The sequence below is a fragment of the Monodon monoceros genome, unplaced genomic scaffold (genome assembly GCF_005190385.1).
Source record: "Monodon monoceros isolate NGI ecotype Baffin Bay Population unplaced genomic scaffold, NGI_Narwhal_1 Super_Scaffold_20, whole genome shotgun sequence".
Classification (NCBI taxonomy): domain Eukaryota; kingdom Metazoa; phylum Chordata; class Mammalia; order Artiodactyla; family Monodontidae; genus Monodon; species Monodon monoceros.
The window spans coordinates 84889441-84901309 of record NW_021703777.1 but is presented as its reverse complement, the minus strand read 5'-3'; the positions used below and the strand labels follow the sequence as shown (position 1 = coordinate 84901309).

Here is an 11869-nt window from a genome sequence, read left to right as displayed (position 1 = left end):
CCGGAGGCCGGGGGCGCGGCGTCGAAAACATTTTAGGAAAGTACCAGGCGCGTGGAGGGCGACACGAAACCTCCCCGGGGACTGGCCTGGGGCTCCTCCTGCCCTAGAGTCTGACCTATTACCATCCACACCAGGAGGAGTTTCTAATCTCCAGGCTTCCCCTTTTTCTTTCATAAGCTGCCTCTCCACCACCCCCATTTTCCTTCCACAAAGCGTCACGCAGCGTGTGTGTGCGAGACGTCGGGCCCCTCCCAGAAGCCCTCCGCCCCCCGCCCCGCGCTCCCAGCCACGCGCACCCCTCCAGCCCGCCCCCGCGCCTCCTCTAAGAGCCGCTCCCTTCCCACCCCGCCCGCGCCCGCCGCCCGGGCACGCGCGGCACGAACAGCGCCGGGAGCTGCTGTAGACAAACACCTGTCCCTCCTGGGCTCCGCGAGATTTGGAGCGAAAGCATAGGCAACAGTGGGAGGGTTCTCGCGAGGTTTAAGAAATTTCCCACGGCCCGTGTTGTGTCTGAATCGAGTAGTGGAAGGCGGTGGGAAGGAGGTGTAGCGTGAGACTGGGCTGCCCGCATTGGGCACATGCGCAGTGCCGCTCCCTGGTGCCGCGCCAATCCTGCAGCGCCTTCAGCAGGTTTCGGGCTCTGGATTCCAGTTCTCCGGGTTTTGGGACTCCCTGCGGGAGGCAGTGCTGGATCTGGGAATCTCTAGGAATTGAAAGGGCAAGGGTGGGGGGAAGAAAGGGGTGCTGCAGGTAAGGAGGAAGAGGTAGGGCTCGGGTCCTGCACCTTTCTAGTAAGTGCCCAGACGGGCCAAGTTTGCTCGGGGGCTTCCAGGTTTAGATTGTCTGAGATGCACTTCGGGCAACGAGCAGCGTCCTCGACTGTGCCAGGCCCACGGGAGGACCTTGTCAGTCTGTCCCCGTATACATCTGGGTTCACACAAGTCTGGGGGCTGCGATGAGGTCCTAGGGAGATTTACACGACAGGCAGCTCTCTGCCCAAGCAAAACCTTTGGCTTGAGTGCGGGGTGGGGGAGGGGTGGCTTTCAATTACAACGCAGTTTTCGCTTCTGGAGAAAGCTTCTCGGTGCTCTGGCGTGTGTATGCGAAGTGGACACAGTAGGGGTGTCTTTGCCAGAGGCCTTGGCCTGACCTCATTTCACACCCAAGGAGAAGAAAGCTAAGGCTCTAATAGAGCTCAACTGCAAAAGTTGTTCATTTACAGAGTTCTGGAGGGTCGGACCACGATGTAATATTGGCTGTCTCTCTGTTAGCAAGGGGGTCGAATGAACTAAGATAGTTCTTGGTATGTCACTCGTCCGAACTCCAGGCATCTTTGTAGCTCCAGCACCTAACGCTGACATTACCATAATGGAGGCGTCCAATGAACGTTTGAATGAATGAAAAGGGCTGGGAACTAGAGTGAGCGGGAAGCCACTTGGAAAACACCCATTTGAGGAGGTGTTTCATCTAGGCCTGTGAAACGCGGCAGATTTTCCCAGGACCCCTCCGCTCTTCCCCTCGGCTCCGCCTCCTGACCCCTCCATTCTCCGTCCCCGTTGTAATCCCCTCCGGTTTTCCTCAGTCTCCACGTACGTCCCTCAGGGCGCGTCCCAAAACCCGGATAACCGGAGCGCTCCCCATGTACCAGATGGAGGGCTCGCCCGCGGAGGAGCCGCCTGCGCATGCTCCATCTCTTGGGTAGGTTTCCAGGGAAGGCAGTGAGCTGTATCCCTTACTCCGCTGGCGGCGCGAGGCGTCTGGCTCTTCGCGGCTGCTGCGAGGGAAAAGGGAACGCGGGGGCTGGGTGGAATCGAGGAGTGAGGAAAAAGGGAAGGGGCGGGGGAGAGGGACCAGGGAAGGCGTCAGGGGGAATCTCGCGAGGGTTGGAGTTTTGGCGAGAGTTTGTGGAAGATGGCGCCTGTTGTGACAGGGTAAGTCTGGGGGAATCGGAGCGCTGGGAACCGGGAAAGTTGCGGGCGTCTCGCAGCCCGCGGCTGGTGGCGGGTTCGAGGGCCGCGGCACGCTTGGCGTCCGGTGGCCGCGGGGGCGGTGTAGCGTGCGCCGAGCGCGGCGGCGGCGTGTGGCCGTGCGCTGCCCGCTCTGCGCTGCTGTGGCTCGGGCTCCGGCGCGTGAGGGCGGGCGGCGACGGCGGCGAGGCCGGTGGGTGCGGGCGTGAGTGCGGCCCGGCGCGCGGGGCCCGCGGGCTCCGTGCCCGCAGCGCGCCTTTGCCGCTCGCGGGCCCTGCCTCCCGGCCCCGCGCAGCTTTGTTCCTTGAGGCCGTCGTCGATTTCTCGCCGGGCGGGTGCCCCCGGCCCCGGGCGCTTTGTCTCTCCCCGCTGCCCCCCGCGACTCTCTACCCCCGGCCCTTTGTTTCGCCGCCTTGGGCGCTTTGTCCGACCCGTCGCGCCCCGCATCCCTTCTTCATCTCCTCCCCTCAGCTGTCCTTCCTCCCGTGCCCCTTTGTTGTGCCCCTCTCTATTCGGTAGCTCAGTGACCTGCCACAGCCCAGGTACCACATTTCTGTTTTTCTTCTAATTTTTCTCCCATTATTTCTCTCTTGCGTTTCCCTCTCACCTTTCTGCTTGGCCCTTGATCGCCCCCGGAGGCTTTGTCTCCCCCGTCCAGTGGTTTATTCGCTTGGTACCCCCTTCACCTCCCATCATCGGTTGGTTTATCCACTATCCACGGTGTTTGTCGGCTGAACTGTCCCAGCCCCGGGGACTCCATCTGGTGCTCCTAAGTACAGACAGACCCTAGGGTTTGTTGTTGTTTTTGTGCGTCTGAAAGATGCGTGGGGATACTTGGTTTCCTCCTCAGCGCTCCTCCTCTCCGCACCCTTTTCTCTCGGGATTGCGTGCACACCTCCCCACCACCCCTTTCTCTCGGGATTACAGTGTCTCCAGTTTTCTTCGCGGTCTCTTTGGGCCCCTGGTTGTTTTACTTGGCAACAGTAGCCCTGGAAAAAGGTCTCTTGGTTATTCGCCGCCCCCCCCCCAACCCCAGTACCCGCCCTCCCGCCCCTTGGTTTCTGATGGCCTAGGCCAAGGGCAGCTGTCGTAGCTTTGCATCTGGGTTACCTGAGGGTGTTGTAGAGACGAAAGGTGTTTTTTTTTCTGTTGGCGTGCGAGAATAGTTTCAATTGTTACGTTGGATATTCATTTGGTACGTGCATAGCAGTTGAGTATTTGGTGTTAAAAAACTTGTGAATGTTGGTTTGGGGTGGAGAATTTCAGCATTTTCAAGAGTTCAGTTATTTTACCAGTAACTGCTGCTTTGCAAGGAAAAAGGGAGGGCATCCTGCTTGGAAATTTGATATAAATATTTTACTTTTTCTTAATTTTTAGATAGTTTACAGTTATGTGCTTTTGCTCTGTAGATTTATGACAGCTCTTCTGCCCCATCTTCGATGTTGAAACAAGGAAAAAGCACTTAAGAGTGCAGTTTGGGTTGATGAATACTGCTTCTGGAATCTTTGTGGAATGCATTAATCAAATGCAATTAAAAGACATTTAAGTAATAGTCTTTAAGTAAGGTAAAGGCACTTCTAGTGTTAAAGGAGCTTTAATTTGTTCAGAGTGCTTATTGTTATGGAAATGTTAAAAGCTTCGAGTTTGGTGTGGGAGTTGGGGCACGGTGGTATGGTGCGTTTAAATGGCCTGGATATTCCAGTGCTGGAATAAGAGGTATTAGATTTATCAGTATTACTAGGCTGAGTAGACTGTTCAGGAGGTACACCCCCGCCCCAACTAGGTGATCACTACTTTTAGAAGATACGTTATCCATAAAATCACTTGGAGTGTCATTTCATTTGTAAACCACATGAAGTGCTACTAGTAGAGGATATACAAGTGTGAGGAATGTTGGTGGAGAAGAAAGCATTTTTTTTATAAGGCTGTGATTAGAATTAGTAAGAATTAGTTTGAATTTTACTTAATGGAAAATCATCTTTCATGATTGATATGTGAGGATTCTGTGAAAATTTGCAGCCTGGGTCCCATGAGCGGATTCCACCTATAATCATTTGTCTTCCTTACTTGTTCCTAGGGCATAATCATTCTTTTTGAAGGTGAAATCTTGAGCACACACTGTTGTTTCTGACTGTAAGCACATACCTTGTAATAATGGAAGGTATTTTGCTCTGATGTGTGCAGATAAGAATGATCACACAAACCTCATAAAAGCAACTTTTAAAAATCAAGTTGTGTTTTTTTGTTTATAAATCGTGTAAGACCTTTACTACGTGACCAAATAAAACTACCTTTATTAAATTATATTAAATAGCAGCATATTTAGAAACATACAGCATTAGTTGTAATTGGGAAACTTTCATTTTGAGTATTGACTATTAAAGCTTTAAATGTATTGTCCATGCGTATTGCAGATGGGTCTGCAGAGGGTATACTTTCAGGAAAAAATATAAGAGGCTCACTTGGGGTATTTTGACTCCTGTTCTAATATATGCTTCTTAAATAGGTTTGTTTAAAACTTACCTATTCTGTACCCACAGATTTCTATCAGTGTCTTAAGTGGCTAAGATAAAAAACGTTTTGGGGGTGGGAGGGAAGCTACTCTTGCCAGATGTAATTCATTAAATAATCTTTGGCTCTCTGGATGGATAAAGTATTAGGGAAAAAAATGGTGTGTTTGAAAGTTCTTACAAATCTTTAGTATTCGGTCATTTAAAAAAATATATTTAAAAAACCCAGGACTTGGCTTTAAAACATTATTCACATTTTGTTTCCTCCTAATACTAAATTTCATGTTACTTCAACTAGGGGCAGTATTTTCTCATGGATTGGCTAAAAGTTGTTATTTTTGGCATCTGGCTTTGTGATTATTTCCAAGTTACTCTACTTCCCCTGGGCCAGTTTCCTAACTATGTAGTAAAATGGGAATTGTAGTAACTTGCCACATCTGCACAGGATTGCTGTGCCTTAGGATTTGCAGAGAGCATCCTTGGATGAAAGGTGTGGTTAAAAAATCTAGGAATTGTTACTGAATTAAGCCAATGTGAAGTAGGTCATATTTTATAGAAATCAAGTAGGAGGTTATGAACTAAGTTCTTGGCAAATCACAGTGGTGATAGTGGGATGAAAAATCTCCAAATATGTATTATAGTTAGGGTAATAAAATTGATACTGTTTTTAAGAGGGAGAGGGATAAGTAAAACACATTACAGGGTGAGGTGTGTGTGTGTGTGTGTTTGTGTTGTGTAAGAGAGTGAAGATCTGTCAAACTCAAATGTAATAACACATTTTAAAATTGTGGGATGCCTTTCCTCTGTTGATTTGTTTTCTGCATGTGGTACTCTTTTGTTTTAAACGGTAGCACAAAATGTTTTCACTAGACTCTAGGCCAAATCTGTTAATAGTAGTGACTAATTTTCAATATACCTTATATTTTTTAATGCTTTGTCATTTACTCTCAATATTTTCTAACAACCAGTACCATAATTTCAGACTTGACCTTTGGCCTAGAAAAGTGTTTTGCATTTGGGAGATACTCTGTAGATATTTATTGAAAAAACAAAACCAGTTGTTTCTCTATTCCTGGTAGATTATGTCATGTCCCAGTAGTTCCCCAAGCCAGGTTTTCTCTCTCACACTAACTCTTTATGTTTAATCACTAAGAACTGATAATTTTCCGTCCTGAAAAACTCTTGAATCTGTCTCCTTCATCCTCACTGCCACAATTCATGCTCTCATCGTTTCTCACCTGGATTACTACAGACATTGGCAGCTTCCTCTTTCTGCTTCTAGACTCACCCCCTTTATCCAACTTCCACAGTCTTTCTAAAGAGCAAATCCGATCACTTCACTCCTTATTTTAAAAACCTTTCAATGGCTCCCCCTAGCAGCCTTCATTAAGAGAGGCAGCGGAGTGGAGAGTTTATGAGCTCACTTTTAGGATTTAATCTGAACTGGGTTCCAGTTCTGTCTCTGCCACTTAAAACCTCTATAAGACTGACAAACGATCTAACCTCTCCTTGCCTCCTCCATCAGTTGCAAGGTAATTATTCTTAGCTCAGTGGTTCTCTGTGAGGATTAAATGCAAGAGAATATTTGAGGATGCCTGGCATATAGCAAGTGCTCAAAAAATGTTACCTAGCATGGCATATAGGGTCCTGTATAACTATTTCATTTACCTTTTCTCCAGCTGAACTGTTTTGCCTTTCTCTCCCTTCATACTCAGTTCTCCAGCCATATTCAAGAACTTGGAGTTCCTTGTATGGGCTCCACAGTTTAATGTATCCCTGTGCTTGAAAAGTGCTGGTGTTAGGTAGGTTATTATTCAAGATTTTGGTCTGAGGATATTCTACCCTGATCCACCAGGCTGGGTTCAGTACCCCTCCTGTGTGTTCTTAAAGGACTGGGTATAATTCACTTGGAAGTGTCATACTGAATTGTAATTGTCTGTCATACCCAAAGGCTGTTGGTCACTTGATGACAGATAACGTTAAAAAAAAATTATATATTCTTAGAAGAGTGTCTAGAACATGATGGGGACTCAGTAAAAAGTTTTTTAAACAAAGGACTCAGAGAACTTTGAAACCATGATGCAACAAGGTTCGTGTAAGCAGAATTTGATGTGTACAGGGAATATATTGATTCTATAGGGTATTTAATTGCTGAAGTACCCAAAGGAATTGATATTTTCAGTCAAAGACAGTCTTATAGCCCCTGACAACATTGTAGTAAAATTCTTAGGCAAAAGTTCCTTTGGATTTTTAGAAAGTAGTGTATTGTTTGTACAAACTGACAAGCTTAAATATCATATTTTGTTTTTTTGTATGGTTGACTATTCAGTGTTTTTCAAAAGGTTTCATTATTTTTAAGTGTTTTAAGTACTTCTTAGATGCATAGGGACATGCATTAAACCTTAAGACACTGTAGGCTGCTTTTTTTGGGGGATCCACACGATTGAACCAAATAAGTTTATAATCTTCAGGAAGGCTCAGGTTTTGTGGACAGATTACTTATAGATAATTTCTTTAAGCTTCAGTTTCTACTTCTATAAAATAAGTAATGATAATTGTGTTTATCTGCTGGACACATTGTGACTATCAAGTAAGGTAAAATGTGTGTCAAAACAATGGATGTGTAAGTGATTTGTAAATAGTAAAGCACTGTATACAAATACTTTAATTTTAATAATCAGTTTCTTTTGGTAACCTTTCACAGGCAGGATTCAAGATGAACTTTTTTATATTGCAACCTGTGGTTTGTGGCTCATGTCTTAGGAAGGCAGCAGTGTATTTAGTGCAGAGGACTGCAGCCCTTTGAATATATGCCTTGGCATTTTGAGCAGACATATTTGATATATTACTGCTTGACCACACATGTTGTCATTGAGTCACCCCCAACTTTTTGGGGTCTGCTTCTTGCTGCTCTCTTCTTTGCTTGGACAGCCATAATGATGTAGGAATGTTGAATGCCCAGCTGCTACCATCTCTCAGGACACCTTGCCCATAGTTCTGGATGCCCGTTAGGCCTGGTACAACATCATGATGTCACTTGTGTCTCGTCAGGCCTGATTCTGCTTCAGGGAGTGAAATGATATCCTAATGGTGTGAAAAGGGTAATGCATTTCCTGAACACAACTTACTACTGGGGAAAAAGCAAGCATTGGAGGCACTCTGGCTTGGTTTGTATAATTGGTAGTAATTGCTTATCTGTATAAATATTTGTGTAGGTTTGTTGTGTTGAGACAGTGAAGAGTGATAAGCATGACAGCTTTTCAGTCACATTGGTAAGTTCATGGCAGTTTTGGGAATATATAAATTTACAAAAACGAAAAGAAAGAAACCACTGCATCTTGGGTATCCTAAGTTGCCTTGCAATGAAAATGCCTTGCAATGAAAATGCCTTGCAATGAAAAAGCCTTGCAATGAAAATGCTGTGCTGATTGGATGTGAGATGGAATACACTAGAAAATCAAGTTGACCCTTTTTAATTCCCCTCCCGTGCTTTCTTTTCTATATTCAGTATTTTAATTAATTAATGAATTGTGGCTGTGCCAGGTCTTAGTTGCGGCAGGCTGGATCTGTAGTTGCGGCTTGCGGACTCTTATTTGTGGCATGCATGCGGGATCTAGTTCCCTGACCAGGGATCGAACCCTGGCCCCCTGCATTGGGAGCGTGGAATCCTATCCACTGGACCACCAGGGAAGTCCCATCTATATTCCATATTTTTAATTTGGCCTTAGAACTAACGTTTTTTGTGCACTTGTTAATTAGATGATAGAGTTGTAAATGAATAAGAATAGTTTCTCATAAACAGTTTATATAACTAGGAAAAATGTTCATCACTTTATGAAACCCTGTTATTTTTTACTAGTGTTGTAAAGATTGTGTTATATAACTGCAATATCAGTTGCCTTATAAAATAGAGAATCAGTGTTATATATATATTTTTTAAACAACTTCTTTTGGAACAGTGGTATTCCGTTTTTGGAAAACTGCAGATCCACTAAGATCTTGCTTTTTTATCCAGAATACTTTTTTTTTTGGCCGTGCCACACGGCTTCAAGGATCTTAGTTCCTCGGCCAGGGATCAAACCCGGGCCCCAGCAGTGAAAGCGCCGAGTCCTAGCAACTGGACTGCCAGGGAATTCCTTTTTTTTTTTTTTTTTTAATTGGAACTTATTTTTTAGAGCAGTTTTAGTTTCACAGCAAAATTGAGGGGAAGGTACAGATATTTCCTGTGTACTCCTTGCCCCCCCACAAATAGCCTCCTGTATTACCAACATCCCCCAACAGAGTGGTACATTTGTTATAACTGATGAACTTACACTGACACATTATTATCTCCCCAAGTCCGTAGTTTACGTTAGGGTTCATTCTTGGTGTGCATTCTGTGGGTTTGGACAAATGTATAACGTATCTACAAATGTATGTACCGTTGTAGTATCAAACAGTAGTTTCATTGCCCTAGAAAATCCTCTGTGCTCTGCCTGTCCATTGCTCTCTCCTCCCTTATCCCATCCTGCAACCACTGAACTTTTTATTGTCTCCATTGTTTCCAGCATACTTTTTCAAATCATATAACTTTCGGTTTCTGAGTATGAGGAACTTTTTCATGGAAAAAATTATGTAGTTCTGTACAGAGCTCCTGATCCATACACCAAGTGGAAGAGGTAGAAACATTGAGATCCCCAGACATGAAGGAATGGTTAAGGGAAATGAAGAGTATAACCATGCTTTAGTGGTTCTTTATAATTGTTTTAATAATGTATTTATTAAAGTTATTGAGCACTTAATAGGTATAAGACCGCTATATAAAACCGTTTAAAGATGGCTAAAAAATGGTCCAGTGAAGCTCATGATTTAGTGGAAAGTACACAGATAATAAGGGAGATTATATGTGTTTAACAGATGTATAGTGTTGATGGGAACATGGGTGCAAATGATTATCTTTTAATTCGAGAGGAGAGATCATAGGGAGTGGTAGAAAATAAAGCTAGAAAAGTGGTTGGGGCCTCTTAGAGGACCTTGAGTGCTAAGCCAAGGATTTGAATATCAAACAGGGATGGGGGGGGCACTGACCGAGTTTTGAAGAGGTGAGGCTGGGTGTAGATACAGTTGACACTTGAATAACACAGGTGTGGGGGGGTGGGTTGGGGCGAATAGCTTGTAGTAGGACCTTCAGGTACCTGAGGTTCCTCTGTACCCATGGTTCCCCATCCTCAGATTCAATGAGCCTGAGTCACGTGGTACTTAGTATTCATTACTGAAAAAAATCTTCATGTAAGTGGACCAGTGCTGCTCGAGGGTCAATTGTAGTGTAAAATAGATTGGAGTTGATGGAGAACATAAGAGAAATATATATGAGCAAAGTCTGATCTTGGAAAGCCTAGGAATGGAAGGAACAAAGCAGCACTTTTGGGGGCAGGGTGGTAATAGGGAGCTTTGGAATCCATGCAGTAGATAAAATCTGTGGCTGTGAGCATGTCACTTAATCTAAGTCTTGCCCTTGTCTAAAAAGTGGGAGAAAATAATACTTCATGGTATCAATATGAGGATTAAATGAGATACAGGATATAAAATGCCTAACTCAGTTCTGGGAGTAGTAGGTGCTCAAAAAATAGGTTCTCCTCTTCCCCCTTTCTGGAATAGAATTTAAAGGATATTAGATGGGGGTGGGGAGAAGCATGGAAGAGAAGGTGGGACGGGGTGGGGGGGACACTGAACGATTGAAACCCGGGTGATGAAGTATTTACAGGTGGGAAAGTCTGAGTGAGGTGAACAGGTGTAAGAGAACCTACATAACAGTGTTTGTTTCTTTTAAATCTGAATATTTTTGCATGCTTCTGATATAACATTTGTTTTTCTGCAGTTGTGTAAATATACCTGTATTATCTTTTTTTTTTCTTCTGTCTATATCCATTTATCTAATCTATCAGCGAGCTTTGTAAAGACTGGGCCAGTATTTTACTTTTGTTGCATGATTGTGGAGCAACTGCTATTGGCCAGTTTGTACTTGCTGGATGAACATGACTTGAATGGATTTAATAAAATACAATACTTGCCACTAGGTGGCACTTAGTCTAAGTGATAAAGCTGAAATTCAGCATAGATTGGCTCTTGTATGTAGAGCCCACTGATAAACTGACCCCCTGGATTATTGTTTAGCTTTCTGCCAGTTCTGGACTATACTTTTTGAAGTGGGATATGAAACATATAGCAAATAGAAACCTCAGAGTATTGAAAAACAGAAAAGTGTAATGGCATTAGAATATGTCCTGTAAAAAGGAGCTGAAGTGAAGCTTAGTTAAAATTCACATCGCAGTGACTAAATTACCCATCTCTGAGTGTATTTAAAGTGAAGCCTGGTGCTTAGATTTTAGGCCTTGTTTTTTCTTAAGACTTTGTCATTGCTTTAAAGGAGAAGATTGGGAATTTGTTTGTGCCTGGATTTAATGAAAGATGATGATGAAGTGTGGTCTGTAGGGATACTGGACACGGTTCTGTATTCTCTTATTTATATTCCGGTGTACTGTGCTCTCCCTGTTGTGGAGTAACAAACATACCATAGAAAGAAACTACATCCTGTGTGACAAATGTTACAGGTTGTTAAATCCGTTAGATTCAAGAAACTTCAGACCTGGAAAAGACCTTGTTAATCATATGTTCTAAAGTAACCACTCATTTAAACGTAGGCAGAGACAGAGTAAATAATTTACAATTAGTTAATGGCTGAGACACATTCAGTGCCTGAGCTGAGACTAGTTCTGTTTTTTTTTTTCTTTTTTTTTTGCCGTTCGCGGCCCTCTCACTGTTGTGGCCTCTCCCGTTGCGGAGCACAGGCTCTGGACGCGCAGGCTCAGCGGCCATGGCTCACGGGCCCAGCTGCTCTGCTTCATGTGGGATCTTCCCGGACCAGGGCATGAACCCGTGTCCCCTGCATCGGCAGGCGGACTCTCAACCACTGCGCCACCAGGGAAGCCCCTGGTTTGTTTTTTAAGGGGAGAGATTTATGCTGGGCTTTCACTGTTTTGTATTTATACCGCTAAGCTGCCTTTTAATGTTACATGCACTTTGTTGTTTAAAATACTTTCTTCCCCCTATTTTTGTGGGCTTAGATCAAGAATACAAATTTCTCAGCCCCAAACCCGGGAGTACTGCTGCCAGTGTTGCTTAGTAAGAGGTCAGCTCTGAGCCTGCCTGTTCTTTCTTCCTTTGCTGTTTTCCTGTTCTTGATGCTGCTTGTGTTATCCTGTACTGTACTTATGACTGACCAGGGTGGCCACACACTTGTTCTCACTGCACACCTCCTCACCCATTCTGCTTTAGTTGCCCCTGTGCAAGAACTGCCTGGGTTCACTTACCCCTGGTTCACTCCAGTCTCTGCTTCTTGCCTCCTTAGCTTCT

The 11869-nt window shown here is 44.5% G+C and overlaps 1 protein-coding gene across 2 annotated transcripts in view; it reads left to right on the top strand.

Moving 5' to 3' along the window:
* Positions 1-1682: 1682 nt before the first annotated feature.
* RBPJ (recombination signal binding protein for immunoglobulin kappa J region) overlaps positions 1683-11869 on the top strand; it is a 116021-nt gene continuing 105834 nt past the window's right edge. Inside the window, exon 1 of one of the 2 annotated variants that reach the window (XM_029234651.1) lies at positions 1683-1931. In XM_029234651.1, coding sequence (XP_029090484.1) covers positions 1912-1931 — 20 coding nt within the window. In that variant the 5' untranslated portion in view covers positions 1683-1911. The remainder of the gene's footprint in view (positions 1932-11869) is intronic. The other variant, XM_029234652.1, reaches the window with a different exon arrangement.